At 37.3% G+C, this 18,522-nt stretch overlaps 2 protein-coding genes across 13 annotated transcripts in view; both read right to left on the bottom strand.

The window, feature by feature from the left end:
* The window catches only part of YAP1 (Yes1 associated transcriptional regulator), a 132,699-nt gene that overhangs the window by 17,127 nt on the left and 97,050 nt on the right, over window positions 1-18,522 (bottom strand). For 3 of the 12 annotated variants that reach the window (XM_010334625.3, XM_039470869.2, XM_039470876.2), the window contains 2 exons: window positions 9,812-10,005; window positions 6,410-6,457 (listed from right to left, as the gene is read on the bottom strand). In XM_010334625.3, coding sequence (XP_010332927.2) covers window positions 6,410-6,457; window positions 9,812-10,005 — 242 coding nt within the window. The remainder of the gene's footprint in view (window positions 1-6,409; window positions 6,458-9,811; window positions 10,006-18,522) is intronic. The other 9 variants (XM_039470870.2, XM_039470871.2, XM_039470877.2 and 6 more) reach the window with 3 other exon arrangements.
* On the bottom strand, window positions 11,564-16,605 carry LOC104650689 (small EDRK-rich factor 2-like). Its single transcript, XM_074400477.1, has one exon. The coding sequence runs from the start codon at window positions 11,856-11,858 to the stop codon at window positions 11,658-11,660; it is 201 nt and encodes a 66-aa protein (XP_074256578.1). The 5' UTR covers window positions 11,859-16,605; the 3' UTR covers window positions 11,564-11,657.

The following is an 18,522-nucleotide window of genomic DNA, read 5'->3' as shown; positions in this document are numbered from 1 at the left end:
TTTAGGAATTGTGTTCAGTATAAAATAATCCAAAAATGTCTTAGAGATAGATGTAACTTTCAACATGAAATGTTTCAAATGAAATCAGTTTTGTAGACAATCCAATTATGTCCCAAGGCTTATGGCTCAGGACATAATTGGATTGTCTACAAAAGAGCTGTGCCAGACTTACCCAATTACGAAATAATGCTGATATTCATTGAAAATGTGTTTTGATAAAATTATTGAAATATAATTGGCATTTTTTTACACAGGTATAAGATATAGATAGGCTTATTTTTAAGTGTAATAAAATGGAGACTTTATATAAAATATATTTTTGATTAAAAATTCAGATTAATTTGAGCTCATGCTTATCCATATTAAGATTATTATTTTTAAGTAACTAGCAAAATGTCTAGATAACCCTGAAACAAATTTTCACTGTTTTACATCTAAAATTATTCGTTTCCTGCGGTAACTTCACTTTCACATTTATAATCCTTTGCTAAGAATACAAGGAATTATCAAGTTTACTCACAATGGAAACACATGCTTTGCCTGTTCCTCCCTAGAAGCAGGACACCTTATAGGAGAAAGTCTTTTTCAACTGTCTAAGTTCATGGTCACTCTCCTTCAAAATCTGAGTAGGTTTAAGCCCAGAGTAGGATACATTCCAAAACTTCCACGTCACTTCTAAGATCTGCCTCCTGAAACCTTCGTTATTCGAGTGTGTGCACGTTTGCGCCTGTGTTTGTGTGGGAGGTAGAGGTTGCTGTTTTTTTGGCTAGACTGAACTACAAAGACGGATGTTAAGAAGGGGAGAAAGGGCTGGCCTGTTTTCTTACATAAATATATGTAATTTCCCTATCCCATGTCTAGCAATTTCCTTTATCAATAATTTATCTTCCTTACTTATACAGAACAATTAACATAAGAATTAATGACTTAAGGAGCTAACCACTTAGTCAATGTTACTTTCTTAAAGCAATTTTCTTTAGCAAATACTGCATTATATAAGAGTATATCCGTTTCTGGATAATAGATGGCATAGGATAAAGAGCTTTTTGTGGGGAGGGTGGTAATCAATTTGTTTAAGTAAGGTTAACATAGTGAACTGGAAATCCAAATTTAGAAATGCAGAAGAACTCTAAAAATATATGTCTTGTAAATAGTTTGTCTTACTGATAGCAGTTTATGTCACCAATTCTAAAAATAGAAAAAAAAAAAGTGCCATTTCTTCCGCCTGTTTAAGATAGGGGTCTGGCCATACCCCATTTTCCGACACAGCTTTAAACTGTCATCGAACATTTTATTATGTCTGGAGTCCTTAAAACACTGAGCCAATGCTTTATATTTTTAATGTTCGAGCCATTTACCAAAGAAGCACTTTTTTGATTCAGAACAACTTTTTTGATTAAAAAAAAGTTGGTTTTGGGACAGTTATGATATGATAATTTTAAACTCTGAAAAGTCACATCTAAAACAGGATGGCAGTTCCCAGCATTATCCTAGGATTCTACACTCTATCTAAAAGACATCTGAAGTTAGGTCTTTTGTAATCTATATTACTTAATCACGGACTCAAAGTTATTATAGCACTGTTCAAATAACAAGGAAGAGGCAAGTTTAATGAAACAATGAAATAATCAATTAAAAGTATGCTGAGTATGAGGGTAAATCCTCTTATGCAAGGTTTTCAAATTGTGTAAGTTTTAACACATTAAAAATAAAATATAAAATATATTCATAGGAAAACATTCAAATAAATCTGATTTACTTAATATTAAAACTTCAAAGAGAAAGATGTTAGAAAAAGTGTTAACAGGATTTTGAAACAGCTTTCTAGAGTGTGCTAACATGAAACACAGTTTGAAGGGAAAAAAGCCAAATACTTTATTTCTACTAAATTCAGGGAAAAAATTATTGTTGGCAATTTTTTCACATGGCTCCGAACAGTGGTATTATTTTGTTCTTGTTAACTAAAACTGTGAACAACTGAACCTCTTCATTATTCAGAGATAATGGTGCAGTACAATATCCTCAACAGCAATGCTGTGGGCTTTATCATTCATTAAGCCAGTCACTGACCCGGGTATCTATTCATTACTACCCATAAGGAATGGCAACTATACATTATTCAATAACTGCAAAATATTTATGCTGTAATTTCTATACAGATTGAAGCAATTACTTGCCCAGAAACAAAAGTATTCCCACATCATACTTCTGACCACCTAAATTGGAATTACATGGGCTACTGAGTTAAGACATCCTTATAGAGCAGTCTTATTTTTATTTCTGGGAAGTTTCAAGAATTCTTTAATTTTTTTATTTTTATTTTATTTTTTTAAGGCAGAGTCTCACTGTGTCACCCAGGCTGGAGTGTAGCAGCATGATCTCAGCTCACTGAACCTCTGCTTCCCAGACTCAGGCCATCCTCCCACCTCAGCCTCCTGAGTAGCCGAGACTATGGGTGCAGGCCACCATGTCCAGCTAATTTTTCTATTTTTAGTAGAGACAGGGTTTCACCATATTGGGGAGGCTGGTCTCTAACTCCTGACCTCAGGTGATTGGACTGTCTCCGCCCCCTAAGTGTCTGGATTACAGGCGTCAGCCACTGTGCCCTGCATCAAGAATTCTGATAAGGACACTTAGGAATAAATCTCGCCCTAAGTCTTAAAAGAGAAATGAAGAATCTTTACTGGTAACAAAGGGGATAAGCAAGGTTTTCACTATGGGGAAAAGCTTGTGAACAGAGTAACAGCAACAAGGCAGCAGAGTGCACTTAGCTAACGGAAGAGTAACTGGCTTAACAGGAACCAGTGAGTGAGAAAGCTACTGATGACAGACCATGAGCCAGTTGCAGAGTTTAAACTTGATCTCATAGATACTAGCAAACCACAGATATTAAGAACCATATTCTTTTTCTTTTTTTGAGATGGAGTCTTGTTCTTGTCACCCAGGCTGGAGTGCAACGGCACAGTCTTGGCTCACTGCAACCTCTGCCTCCTGGGTTCAAGCCTATTCTTCTGCCACAGCCTCCCAAGTCGCTGGGATTACAGGAATGTGCCACCATTCCTAATTTTTGTATTTTTAGTGGAGATGGGGTTTCACACCATGTTGGCCAGGCTGGTCTTGAACTCTTGACCTCGTGATCCACCTGCCTTGGCCCTCCAAAGTGCTGGGATTACAGGTGTGAGCCACTGTGCCCAGTTTTTGTGTGTGTGTTTTTTTTGAGATGAAGTTTCATTTTTGTCACCCAGGCTGGACTGCAATGCCACAGTCTCAGTTCACTGTAACCTCTGCCTCCCAAGTTAAGGCGATTCTCCTGCTTCAGCCTCCTACGTAGTTGAGATTATAGGCACCCAGCTAATTTTTTTTATTAGTCGAGACGGGGTTTCAACATGTTGACCAGGCTGGTCTTGAACTCCTGACCTCAGGTGATTCACCTGCCTCAGCCTCCGAAAGTGCTGGGATTACAGATGTGAGCCACTGTGCCCAGCCTAAGAACCATATTCTTAAGCATAAGAGAAGGTAGTTGTGTTCACACTCGGGGGACTATCTTTCCTCTAAGTGCTTCTCTCAAAAGACCTTGAAACAGCAGCTAGAGTGCATTCCTAAACCCACTGGCTCAAAAGGTCTCTCCAATTTACAATGGAGCACTGATGTTTAACAAAGAGATATGACTAGAAAATATCATTAACTGCTCAATCTTACAAGGCAAAGATGTTTACAGTTTCAAAAAGTTTCTTGAGAATGGAAACTGCTTTTGAAACATAAAAATCATGAGAACATCAAAGAGAAATTAAAATGTTAAGCTCTGTAAGGATGAATTTTTCCAAAATTCTGCCAACGTAATGTAATAAATTGAGGTGATAATTGCCATATTTAATTAAGAAGATGTATGAATGCCTTTAAAGTTTTATTTTTCAAAATTTACATTTTGACATCACTTGGGCTATGGATCTTAGGATTTTTCATTAACTTCACCCATACTGACATTAGTGTACACAAACACAACACCCTACTGTTAATCCTACTGGAAGTACTTAAAGACAGCTTTTATATTAATTCATAATAAGCATTCTGAAGTTTGGGTAGCTTTCCACATCCCACAGCATATGAGGTATATGATTACAAAATGACACTGATCTCACTATTGCTTGTTAACTCTGCTGCATTAATATCTATTAGAAAACTAAAACTTAAAAAACCAGTAACTTTGAACAATGGTGTCTGGTATTCATATACTGAGTGATGTCTTTATATACTCTGTTCTTTGGGGCTGAAAAGTCCTTTCTAGCTTTCTTGATTATCCTGAGAAACACTATTTAAAGCCACCTTCACTTAAGATATGACTCTTCTGGCTGGGCATGGTGGCTCACGCCTATAATCCCAACACTTTGGGAGACCAAGGGAGGTGGATCATGAGGTCAGAAGGTCAATACCATCCTGGTTAACACAGTGAAACCCTGTCTCTACTAAAAATACAAAAAATTAGCTGGGCATGGTGGCGCGTGCCTGTAATCCTAGCTACTCAGGAGGCTGAGGCAGGAGAATTGCCTGAACCCAGGAGGCGGAGGTTGCGGTGAGCCAAGATCACGTCATTGCACTCCAGCCTGGGTAACAAGAGTGAAACTCTGTGTCCAAAAAAAAAAAAAAAAAAAAAAAGAAAATAATAGGATGAGAAAAATATACGCATGCTTTCTTGATACAAATACCACCAGATTTCTTGATCTGACCTATTTCAAATATAACCCTCAACTGGAATTTGGTACATTTACTGATAATTTTCCACAATTATGCCAGGTAAATATTATATACATTGACAACTAAAGCATATATAACAAACCAGTATTTTAATATCCAGCATATGCAAAAGAGATTTTAAAAAATCTCTTTCAACTTTTTTGCTCTGATCTGGGCAAATCAAGTAATTACCTCTAATCTCCGTATCTTAGAAGTTTTACTCCTAATAAGCCTCACTTTTTCTAAAGCTTTACTATTTTTTAAAAAAATCTAAGAATTCCTGATAATTTTAATAACAGTAATGATTTACTTTTCTATTCAAGTATGAGATAAAGATCAAGAAGAATTTACCAGATTCAGGGTATAAGACCTTAAGAAACAAGGAAATAATTTCAACATTTTTTGCATGGAGGACTTTTTACCTGAATCCAAACCCCCTCTGAGTTAATTTCTGCTCCTATATTAGTTTCTATTTCATTTGTCATGAATAAAAGTCTTCTTTCAGAAACACTTCAGAGAAACAGCAAAGAAAAAATGGTTTCATGTTACAAAGATCCAATCCTATGCTGTAGTTCACAGTCAAATGTAATATTAGTGCTCCCTCATCATAAGAACGTCTATGCTCAACTTCGGGAAGATGGATTATTATGAGTTATTCCTTGCTTGGACTTTTGATTAAATGCAGGCATTTATGAGATAAAGAAGAATAGATATTTTCCCTCTCATAAAATTAACTGGTCTCTATCAAGACTGTATCTGACTTTAATATCATGGTGCTCCATGGACAATTTCAAGTATCCAAAATGAGTAGAATTTTGCCAACTCCCACTTCTACAGCAGATTCTGAAATAATGCACTTATTTAGCCTAGTGCAGAATGAGCTACATAGAATGTAAGGCATTTTATGGTTGCTTCTGCCCCAAGAGAAGTACAATGATCCTCCGGCTCCAAATTTCTGCTAATCTTGTAGGCCCCAAACACATAAAATCTTTTTGGTTTCAAAAATGAGATTCTTCCCATGAGTCAGACAAGTATCTGTGTTAGAAGAAAAAATGGCCACAATCTTTCCTTCTAAATAAGATGCCTAAACAACCAGGGTTCCCTGGGGTTCATCAGAGAGAATCCTGATAAAAGCCAACAAGAAAGCTTGAAACACCATCCAGGCAGATCCTCTCCTGATAATTTTGATATTTTTCCTTTGAAATGTCCACTAAAAGGAATTTTTCTCTCATAGTATCATGATTCTAACAAGATTTCCTAAACTAGCCTACCCAAGTAATGTTTACTGCTTTTGTTACTGTTCAATTTATTAATTTCTTTAAATCATTGCACATTATTATTTTAAGCTATTATAATAAAAATTAGGCATACCTAGAAGCTGACAGGATGTAAAACTGAGACACAATACATTTCAAATACAGAATAAAAAAGACCTCCATGGAATCAAACAGAAACTCCCTAGGAAGAGCAGGGAGGGGGCAGATTGTGCAGACTTTCTTGGAAGGGCAATGTTAACCTGAGTATGTTGGTAGAAAGGTGGCTCAAAGTTATACCCTGGGCTAATGTCCAATAAGGACAGGACCCTGGAATATAAGTTTCTCTTTCCTAATATCTTCTTCTTCTTCTTCTTTTTTTTTTTTTTTTTTTCCCAGTGCTAAAACATCAGATAAGAGCCTACCTGACATTTTGGAGAATTTGCTGTGCTGGGATTGATATTCCGCATTGCCTAAGAGTAAAAAATAAGATGGATAAAAATTACTTTAAGCCACATGGTCTGGCTGTGTAGGCTGACTTACAAATTGTATCCAGACATATCACCATAGCACAGAATTCCCAAGCTACCCAAGAAGAAGCAGACTGAGAAGACAGGAGCCAATGGAGTCACCATATAACAAAACTGGAACCTCAGAAGTTTTTAACAGCATTGAGGATAGAACAGCAAGACTTTAGGTGTCAGATCTAAGAAATAAAATTTGATACTGGTCACATAGGTTCTTTGCTTCTGAGTATTAGATAAAGCAGACACAATATAGTTGATGTTTCAGTGGTAAGAGAAAACTGTCAATGGAAGAAGTTCACAGGAAGCCAAAAGACTTAAGATACACTGAATTTATTGTGATTACTTTAAAAAAAAATAGACTATTAGTATGAGAAGAGAAGGTCTGTCAACTTCCACATAAGAAAAGACAACACAGTAGGTAGTAAAGATGAAACAAAAAGTTACCTTTAAAGGAAGTAAGCTATTCTGTCCAGGACCCATCACCCAGAGTAAGATTGAGAATAAGATTTAGGAAATTTCTTCGGAAGGAAAAGTTTTACAAATAGCAGCATTTTGCCCGCCAAAAAAAAAAACCTGAGAATGATCTATGGTATGAAACAAAATGGCGAATGGCCCCATTTCTAGACTTTCCAAATTCTTAAAAACAGTACGATTTTGACATTAGTAATTAAGAGACTTTTTTTTTAATTTCTTGATTTTTGACAGTCTTTATTCACAGTGAAATTGAGACCTGTATTTGCTCAGTACAACTACTCCTTGGTAACGACAAAATGAAAAACAATGAAAACAGGTTCCATAAAACGTACTTTTAAATTTGCTTTGTTTTTTCGATTAATCACGGAATTATATTTTTGATGGTTCTACCTTGTTCTAACAATAGTAGATGAAAAATATTCTTCCTTTATGGTAATTTGTTACAAAGTCAGAGGTACAACAATGCTTCCTTTCTCCATCCTTCTTTATGCCAGATAAAGAAATATTTCTTTCAAGATCACTTGCCAAAAAGAAAGCTTCCCCTCTGCCCTCTAAAGGTTCACTGAAAATGAACTAATAGACAAATTAATAGCAGAAACAGGCATACAAATTTATTTAAGGTGCCTAAGCATGGGAAAAATTGCAAGAGAATGATTACCCAATAACCGAGTGACTTTCATATACTATATACCCTTCTTCACAGGGGAAGGGGACATGAGGAAAATGAGGCCATTTTGAAGGGCAGTAAATGATTTTTAGCAAGATGAACAGGCCTAGTGCTCCGATAATGGTTAGTAAAGCATTCTCTTTGAAAACTGAATGGGATCTGAAAACAGACAACAGTCTGGACAAAGTTCCTCTGAGTTCTCCAGGTGTGATATTTAATTTTTAGTCTCTTCCTGTCAGACAAGTTTCAGTCTTCTCTGGTTAATGAAATTTAGGAAGGGGAATCGAAGGCAATTGTATTCCTTTTTGGTGGGTCTGGTTTCTACGTAGATAAAGGAACTTCAAAGAACAGCCTCATCCTGTACTTTGGGAGAGACCTTAAGGCTGCGTCCTTAGTTTGTCGAAGAACCATTTTTTGGAGTATCATTTTCTGGGCCCCAACAAGTTCCTGACATCATACACTGGCACATATTTTCTTACTCCCTTTGTCAGGGCTTACCTTTGATGCCCATCACATTAGAATTATATGGACAGATTACTGACAGAGCACAGTTAAAGGTGAGCCTGTCTCAGATGCCATGGCTTAATTTAACTCCTGAAGGACCAGCTCCTCAAACCCCAAATCAGAGTTCAGGTATTATTGAGTTCATTTATTTTCACAAACATTGAAGAGATACTTTTAAAATATAGCCCTTTAAAAAAACAGACCTTTAAATGCCCACTTTCTGATAACAGAAATATAGAACACATACATATATTTTTTTGAGAGATAGGGTCTTGCCATGTTGCCCAGGCTGGTTTCAACTTTTGGGTTCAAGCAAGCCTCCTGCCTCGGCCTCCCTAAGTGCTGGGGTTACAGGCACAGGCCACCATGCCTGTCCGAGTATGATGATTTTTAAATGTCTACACTTAGCATGCTGTGATTTAGGTGGGGAAAACAGAGCATAGATACATATATTTTATATATGCAAACGGAATATCTCTGGAAAAATGAACAAAAAACAAAATACCTAAAAAACTCATATTTAGGCCCTAGAGGAAAGAACCAGAGTAACAGAAAAAAGATTTTGAGCATCTTCACCTTTTACACACTTTATCACTATTATACTGTGTTTCTATTATCTATTCAAAATTTTTTTATATAGAAATTTAAAAATTCACTACATAGATTTAACCACTCTGAAATAAGATAAAGTAAAAATTAATGCTGAGATGAATTATGTATTATGGAACATAAAGACCAACAGTACCTTCTGGAAGAAAGCTGATGGAAATGGTGATTAAAGGGCTTCAAGCTCTCTACTGTTATATCCTACTTTTCCCAACATTAAAAAAATCCATAAGCAGGTAATCTTAAATCACAGTGGCATCTACTGAACTTGAAGATAATTTTTTTTTTTTTTTTTTTGAGAAATAGTCTCACTCTGTCACCCAGACTCAAGTGCAGTGGCACAATCTCGACTCAATGAACCTCTGCCTCTGAGGCTCAAGCGATTCTTGTGCCTCAGCCTCCTGAATAGCTGAGATTACAGGTGTGTACCACCATCCTCGGCTAATTTTTGTATTTTTAGTAGAGACGGGGTTTTGCTATGTTGGCCAGGCTGATCTTAAACTCTCAAGTGATCTGCCCACTCTGGACTCTCAAAGTGCTGGGATTATAGGCATGAGCCATCACACCTGGCCAAAGGTAACTTTCATTATGTTTTTAAATGAAAATTCTTAGATTCAATAATACTGAAGTATACTTGTCATTCAAGAAATGTCATATTGGTGTATCCCACCACATAAATAATTATAGAACATATTTTCTCCCAAGTCATGTTCTAGAATTTCCCCCTTACTAAAATCCTCAGAAAAACATCAATCCACAATTCCATGTACACTAAAGACAGCATCCTTGTCTCCTTCAATTTTTGCTCAATTGCAATGACCATGGCCAAAACAGCTCTTCACGATACACGTTTCCAAATTACATCCTTTGTAACTTGATCAAAGGCCAATCACAGTCAAGAAACGAAGACAAGGACAGAGCTGGATAGCATGCTTCTATGTCACTCAGTTTTATAAAGACAATACTCCTCTGTAATAAATGTTAAAATGAAATCTGCCCAACTTTAAGTAAGAAAACAAACCCCAAAAAGTGGAAGGCTGGTTTCTAACCTGTGGCCTCACCTGCCGAAGCAGTTCTTGCTGTTTCAGCCGCAGCCTTTCCTTCTCCATCTGCAGCTGCTGCAGTCGCATCTGTTGCTGTTGGTTGGAGCTGCTGCCACCCATGACACCTCCCTGTGGGCTCTGGGGAGCCAGGGGTGGTGGCTGTTTCACTGGCGCACTCTGACTAATTCTCTGGTTCATGGCTGAAAAGAAAAAAAAAATCTGTCCTAAAAAGCTAGCAAAGGAAGAGAAAATGATGATTTAATTATTCAAAAGCAATTTGAGATATTCAATGTAGCTTTTTTGGGCAGGAAGACTGGAAATAACCTAAAAATCCATCAATACTACAATGACTACATTAACTTATAATTATTGTTGTCACAAGATACAAGGAAGTCATAAGAGAAAACGATATAGTTTTAACATGCAACGATAAAGAACGGTTTCTAAGGACTTACTAAGTTAAAAGCAAAGTGCAGAAGATAAAGGTTAAAAAAAGTGGGGGGACAAAGGTGATGAATATATATTGCATATTCAGAGGATATAAAAACTGATGAATAGCTAAGAAGCAACTAACATATTTTGGCTCCACAGATGGGAAACTAGGTGACTAAGAGGACAAAGTTGGAGATCCTTATTTATAACTTCTGAAGAGTGAATGATGCAAATGTATTACTTCTTATGAAATATATATTTAATTAAAAATTCATTCACAAAAGCAACTAAAAGCATTCTGAACAGGAAAGCCCATCAAAATAATCAGGCCTTAATAATATATTTACATACATATCCCAATAAACCAAGTGATTAAAATGATCTGATGCTTGTTCGTATCAAATTGAGTCCACAAGTATTTGGATGACACAGATTTGTCTCATTTGACACCACGATACCCCCAGCACACAGCCTAGGTACTCAAAGAGAAAAAAAATTGTTTTTTGAAGCTCCAATATACCATCTGGTGGTTAGAAATGGACTCAAGTTTTTATACTACTAAATTTCTGTCACTGATAAAACATTGATCAAACTGTGGATTAACCTCAGTGAGCAGAGTGAAGTTTTATGTGAAAATGTCAGTAAGAAGAATAAAACTTTTCAGACACGTATTCAACTTAAGTTGAAATTTTGAGTCACTGTTTCTACAGTTTAGTACACACTGACTAAAGAAAACCCGACGTCCCAGCGGCTTTGCAGTCATTCAAGGAAGAAATAATACCAATCTTACACAACCTCTTCCAGAGCATAACAAGGAAGGAATATTTTCCAACACTTATAAGGCCAGCATAACCTTGATACCATACAAGGATATTAAAAGAAGGGAAAATTACAGGCCAATCTCTCACATAAACCTTGCTGCAAAAATCCTAAATAACATACACTGACAGCTCTTATAACTTAATGGTCTCACAGTCACAGAGCAAACTCCTCGTGACTTTTAATGTGTCCCATTACAACAGACTGGCTGCTTGGTAAATACCATTTCTTCTTGGAGACTACTTGAGCAAAAACATCACAAGGACGAGTCCATCCTATACATTAAACGTTTTCTTCTCTCGAGGAATTGCCTAGGAACTCTTCCATATTGTCTACTAACATTTATCGCTTGATTCTATTTTTTTTTTTTTTTAACAAAACTACTTTTAATACTCTGGGGTGAGTCCCACAGAAATTGGGAAGGGGGAGAGAGGCTACCTGAGGAAAAGGAGGCACAAAAGAGACCCACTGCAGACTCAGGGCAAGGGGAATGCCATCGGTGCTGGGACTTGTGAGCCCTACAGGAGGAAACGCGAGCGTGGTGGGACTGGTTCTAGGCAAACAGGCGAAGGGCAAGAGGGCTGGACATGCAGCCACAAAGCTAGTTGGGTTCCTCCTTCTTCTTGTTTGCCTTCTTCTGCTTCCGCTGCATGATCTCTGACCCTGGGGGTAGAGATGATGAGGCACTCTGCTTGCTGGTGGCAACAAAAAGCCTGTCATCTTGGTGCCTTCCCTTAACTGAGTTGCTCTGCTTTTTCATATTCTTCTGGTGGGTGAGCTCACGCTGGTTACTGCAGGTCATGGCAACAGAGACAGCCCTAATTTTTTGTTTACATATGTATATGCTCCCTCAGACTGACTGCCACAGGAGTAGGGGATGTATCCTAGTCATCTATGTGTCCTCAATGCCTAACATAGCATCTAGCTGAAAGTGTATGCTGAAAAAATGCCGAACCATTTCTATATACGCTGAGTAGTTCCTCACTGAGGCAGACTCACTGAGGCAGAAAATTAACTATTTAAGGTAAAAGACAATAGAGAAGTCCTACTATTAATTTCCCTCTAGATTACCTCTTTTTTTTTTTTTTTTTTTTTTTCAAATCCCTGTCTTACTATGTTGCCCAGGCTGGTCTCAAACTCCTGACTTCACACAATCCTACTGTCTCAGTCTCTTGAGTAGCTGAGACTGCAGGCAAGCACCACACCTGGCTCAAGACTGCCCAGTTCTTCTATCAGGCCAGCACAGCACTGAAACAGAACCAAGGATATTAGAGAGGGGAAAATTATACACCACTCTCTCTAACAATGCCTTAGTTCAATCCAATCTTCTCAGCTACCTGTTAATATAAGATGACTGCATTAACTTATTTCTATTTTTTCTGCTGTTACTTTTTCCCTCCAGCTTTTCTATATTTCATTTTCTAACTTTTGAGTTAAACTTACTACTTCATTTAAATATTTTTTTGGAAGACTTAAGTCAACAAATTTATCCTTAAGTCCTGCTTCACCTGCATGCCACACGTTTTGAAATAGTATAGTTGGCCGGGCGCGGTGGCTCAAGCTTGTAATCCCAGCACTTTGGGAGGCCGAGGCGGGTGGATCACAAGGTCGAGAGATCGAGACCATCCTGGTCAACATGGTGAAACCCCGTCTCTACTAAAAATACAAAAAATTAGCTGGGCATGGTGGCACGTGCCTGTAATCCCAGCTACTCAGGAGGCTGAGGCAGGAGAATTGCCTGAACCCAGGAGGCGGAGGTTGCGGTGAGCCGAGATCGTGCCATTGCACTCCAGCCTGGGTAACAAGAGCGAAACTCCGTCTCAAAAAAAAAAAAAAAAAAAAAAAATGAAATAGTATAGTTCATGACTCTTTTATTCCAAAAATGTGTGATTTCTATGGTGACTTAAACTTATGTGCTATTTAGGAATATATTTTTATGTTTCCAAATACGTATTTTAAATTTTAAAGATAATTTCCGTAAACATAGAAAAGTAGAAAAGTTAATGCATATAATGAATCCTTGTGTACTCATCACCTTCTTCCCCATCATCAATACATAGCCAATCATTCTTTACCTCTATCCTCAACTGCTTTTCAGCTCCAATTATTTTCGAGCAAACAATATAGCATTTACTCATAATTTCAGTATGTATTTCTAAAAAGGTGGGGCCTCCTTTAAAAAAAGAAAAATGTAATTACAATGCCATGATTACACTATCAAAATTTACCAATTCCTTAGTATTATCAAAAGTCCATCGTATGTCTACATTTTCCTATCAAGAGAATTATTATTATTTTTACAACTGGCTTGTTCAAAACAGAATCTAAACAAGGTCTATACATTATATTTCATTCATAATCCAAGACTTCTTTAATAACATGGTTCTGTGGTTTCTGGATCATTAGGAGTAGGTAGCAACATTTTAGAAATGTAAATTTACGGGCCCTAACCCAAGGCTAATGAATGAGAAACTACAGGATGAAGCCAGTAATCCTGTGTTTTGAGAAGCCCTCCCAGTGACTTTTGATTCATGCCAGCGCTCTGAGGACCACTGTTTTAACACACAGGTTCCTCCTTCGTTTTCTCTTTGGCATTTATTGGTCAAAGAAACTGTGTCATTTGCCCCATGAAATTTTCTACAGCCTAGACTTTGCTGATGGCATCCCCACAGTACTATGTAGCATACTTTTCCATTTCTTGATTTGCTGTAAACAACTTTGATATAGAGGCCTGATCACAATTTTTGGCAAGAATACTTCACTGGTGCACTGCATGAAGAGAGAAGGCACAAGATGACTGTCTTCATAAAGATGAATCAGTGGTGCAGAAGTGGTAAACCTATTGCATCCATTTTAAAAGTTACTTTCACCAAGGGTTTTTAGCAACCACTGATTTTTTTTTTTTCCGACTAAACCCATTATTTCATTAGAGGTTACAAAATGATGGTATCATTCCTTCCTGTGTTATTATCTGAAGTTTTAAAAATAAGAATTTTCCCGTATTAAGCATTTGATTACCCTGAAACATAATTTGTACAGGTAAGGCACAGAATAAATGTCTGATTCATTGCCTTTTTACGTATATTTTCAGGATGATGAGTTGGTCCCACAGAATCCTCCCAAAGGTAGCCAATAAGGGTTTTTTAAAAAACTACTTTGATACTCTGCTACCTGGAGCAAAGGGGAAAAAAAAATCATTATGAAATCACAGATTTTTAAATATGTTTATGATGTGTTTCAACTCAGCACAGTTACTCTGATCAATGCTCCAAGTGTGCCGCATTTTGCCAGGCTAAGACCTTTAAGTTGGATCCTTGTGCTATGGCTACAACGGGCTTGGCCTGCTTCCTTGTTTGCTTTTATAAAATGATGTTCCAAGGTCATCTAGTATATTCCCTGCCCCAAATTTTAGTCAGCCTTTGTTGAAGAAGCCCTGATTTGAGTGAGAAATGGTATTTAGAGACATTATTCTGGGTACTAGGGGTACCCACTATTATTTTGTTGCTTTTATTGTAACTGTTTCTAGGTGGTACTCTCCTTCAGAAAATGCTATTTCTAATTCAGATTTAGGATTCAAGGTTTTTACTTTGATTTTATAACTGGGTTCTAACAACGTTAATACATGTTGTCCTCCATACATATGCAATCATCTAAAATAACATATAATGGTCACTAAAATGATTCAAGTTTCAGACTTCTATGCAATTTTATCTTAAGATATTCCATTAAGTACATAAAGTAAAATCACTGTGCTTTAAAGTCACCTGAAATTATTCTTCTATAATCAGCCAATCATCTCAACATACAGGTGTACTTGTGACATTCTGCTTTTGAATTTGAGAGACTTGCTTTATTTCCCATCCGCTTTCTCCTACCTCTAATAGGTAACAGTTGACTATATCAGTGTTTCCTTTATTCTGTTCTTTTTTTTTTTCTTTTGAGATGGAGTTTCACTCTTGCTACCCAGGCTAGAGTGCAATGGCACAATCTCAGCTCACCGCAACCTCCGCCTCCTGGGTTCAGGCAATTCTCCTGCCTCAGCCTCCGGAGTAACTGGGATTACAGGCACGTGTCACCATGCCCAGCTGATTTTTTGTATTTTTAGTAGAGATGGGGTTTCACCATGTTGACCAGGATGGTCTCGATCTCTTGACCTCGTGATCCACCTGCCTCGGCCTCCCAAAGTGCTGGGATTACAGGCTTGAGCCACCGCGCCCTGCCTATTCTATTCTTAAAACTATAAGCAAACATATACACATCCCTTCTTCTTTGATATATGGTAGCATACCATGGATACTTCCTTCCACTTTGCCTTTTTCTATGTAACAATATAACCTGAAATAACTTGAAAGCAGTATATAGAGATTTTCCCTCATTTTCATGTTGACATCGCTAGTTAATATTCTACTCAACCAATTTCCTATTAGATTTTCATTATTAGTAAAAAGTACTGTATAGAACATGCTCATACATAATTTTGTATTTCTGCTACTGTATCTTTTTTTTGAGATGGAGTCTCACTCAGTCACCAGGGTGGAGTGCAGTGGCACAATCTCTGGCTCACTGCAACCTCTACCTCCCAGGTTCAAGTGATTCTCCTGCCTCAGCCTCCTGAGTAGCTGGGACTACAGGCGCACACCATCACACTGGCTAATTTTTGTACTTTTTAGCAGAGATAGGGTTTACCATGTTGGCCAAGCTGGTCTCCAACTCCTGACCTCAGGTGATCCACTCACTTCGGCCTCCCAAAGTGCGGGGATTACAGGTATGAGCCACTGCACCCGGCCTCTGCTACTGTATCTTTGAGTAGAATTCTGTATGAGATTGCTTAGTTGAACATTAAAAGCATAAATGATTTTGCTAGTAGATATCGCCAAATTTGCACGACCGCCCCAACCCAGGAGTTGTACTGTGATGTAGCCTCACTAGTAATGTAAGAGAGTGCTTTTTTGCCCCCAAAGCCTTGCCAATTTTGGGTTCTGCCAATCTAAAAGACAAGAAATAACATCTCGGTATATTATTTTTGTTATGTCTTAGACAATCTATGCATTAAGGATAAGAAATCTGTGTCTGTGATAGAAGTTAAAAATAATTTTCCTCAGTTTGCCATCTTTTTATTTTGCTTGTTTTTCTTAAGAGCTTATTCTTAGCCAGGTGCAGTGGCTCACGCCTGTAATCCCAACACTCTGAGAGGCCAAGGCAGGCAGATCACCTGAGGTCAGGAGTTCAAGACCAGCCAACACGGTAAAACTCTGTCTCTAAGGCTGGGCGCGGTGGCTTACGCCTGTAATCCCAGCACTTTGGGAGGCCGAGGCGGGTGGATCACGAGGTCAAGAGATCGAGACCATCCTGGTAAACATGGTGAAACCCCGTCTCTACTAAAAATACAAAAAATTAGCTGGGCATGGTGGTGCGTGCCTGTAATCCCAGCTACTCAGGAGGCTGAGGCAGGAGAATTGCCTGAACCCGGGAGGCGGAGGTTGCGGTGAGCCGAGATCGCACCATTGCACTCCAGCCTGGGTAACAAGGGCGAAACTCTGTCTCAAAAAAAAAAAAAAAAAAAAAAAAAGAAACATTTGGATAAGCTTTTGAGCTTTCCACACTGTTTTCATTATGTAACAAAACATTATTTATAAAATAACATATATTCTTGGTGAAAAAAAATTGAATAGCAAAAAGTTGCACAAAAATTAAAGTGGCAAATATCCTTTGCTTCTCACCAGTTTTCGAGAGTTAGATACCACAAGCAGTAATCATTAATGACAACAGCCAATGCTAACGGCAAACTGAATGGGCTGGTAAGGTTTTTTCTTTCAAATCTAAGCTTATCTGACTATTCAAAACCATGGAACAGGAAAAATTAGTTAGGATATCAAAAGATGGAGGAAGAACCAGTCCACAGGATTAAACAGAAACTTGCACAAAATTATGTAAGAGAAATACTCTGGTGACTATTGTGAGCACCTCTGGCTGTGTTTACCTAAATGCTGTTACCTATGGATACAAGCAGCACTACAAGGTTTCCATATAAAGAGCTCACTTAAATGACCAATTCAAACAATCTTGTTTATCTACTGAAGCTGGGATTTATTCCTCTCCAGAAGCATCCTGTTCTTTACCTTCTGAGTATCTTAAGTCTTTCAACAAAGCACAGAGCGGTGCACCCACATGGGGTGCAGCAGAGACCTCACAAGCAGGCAAGAAACAAAACAGGCTTTGTTTCCTGGGGAAAGGGGGCAGGGCAGCAAGAAAAGAAAAGAATAGCATTACCAACTTCTTCCTCTGGCTATCAACTATTGAAATCCCAATGTTTCCAATTTTAATACAATTTCTAAAAACAAAACAAAAACAAAACCCCAGAAAATGGCAGAATTTAAGAAATCATACTATGCTGTATTTTAAAATTTAGAGTCTGCTTTTTGCACTACGAAATAGTAACTGTTTTAAGTTTTACTTAACAAATCAGCCTTGACAGCTTTACAGTAGAAAACCAATGACTGAGCAATTACTGAAAAATAAGGGACTACTTTCTCAAAATTAAAAGAAAGGGATCACCATCATAGGTTTTTCCCCAAGTTTCATTCTAAACATGTGAATTTCCAAACTTCAGACAATTTTTAGATTTACATGATTTGTGACCTCAAAACTTGGATGATGATAATGTATTACAGATCTGTTACTAAGTCATAAACTTTGGGATAATATATTTAATTCTAGTAATTTTGAGTATACATTTAAAATAAGAAACAATTCTTAAGCTATTAAAATACTGATCAATATCAAAGCTCCCACAACAAAAGCTTTTGTCTAGTATTTTTTTCAAATCTCAGGAACTACATAGTTCTGTATTAGCATAGCTATATTATTTTGTTCAAAACATTTAGAAACAAAATTTGCATTTTCCCCACACCTACAAGTGTACTCAAAACTATAAAGGAGTAGACGTGTTAAAAGAAATTAATGTTCTTCTGAAAACACAAACTAATTGGCTATCTGTGGGTCTTAAAAACAGTAAAAACAAAACAAAACAAAACAAAAACACCCACTGCTGGCTCTAAGTGTTTACTGCATGACCTAAGGCGACTGAATCATCTACAGAGAGATGTTATAAAGGTGGCGTAATAATTTATCTACTTAAACATAAAATGTAGTTTTGCAGTAAAAATTGCTTATTATTTGATTCACACTGAAAATCTGTCTCTCACAAAAAAAGGAAAAGACGAGAGTCCTAACCTAATAACTGAATACATCTTTTTATGCTCAATTACAAAAGATATCTCCCAGTTAAGCTATAGACCTAAATGACATCATGCCTAGAGATAATTTTTTCTATTTACTGAAATAACTCACCCTTGTAACATGTACAATCTGGTAGTTCCTACATATTCATAGAATTGTACATCCATTGCCACTGTCTAATTTCAGAACATTTTTATCACCTCAAGAAAAAAAAAAAGACACAAAAA

This window comes from Saimiri boliviensis, chromosome 6, assembly GCF_048565385.1.
Source record: "Saimiri boliviensis isolate mSaiBol1 chromosome 6, mSaiBol1.pri, whole genome shotgun sequence".
NCBI classification, from domain to species: domain Eukaryota; kingdom Metazoa; phylum Chordata; class Mammalia; order Primates; family Cebidae; genus Saimiri; species Saimiri boliviensis.
This window is presented reverse-complemented; position numbering and strand designations above follow the sequence as displayed.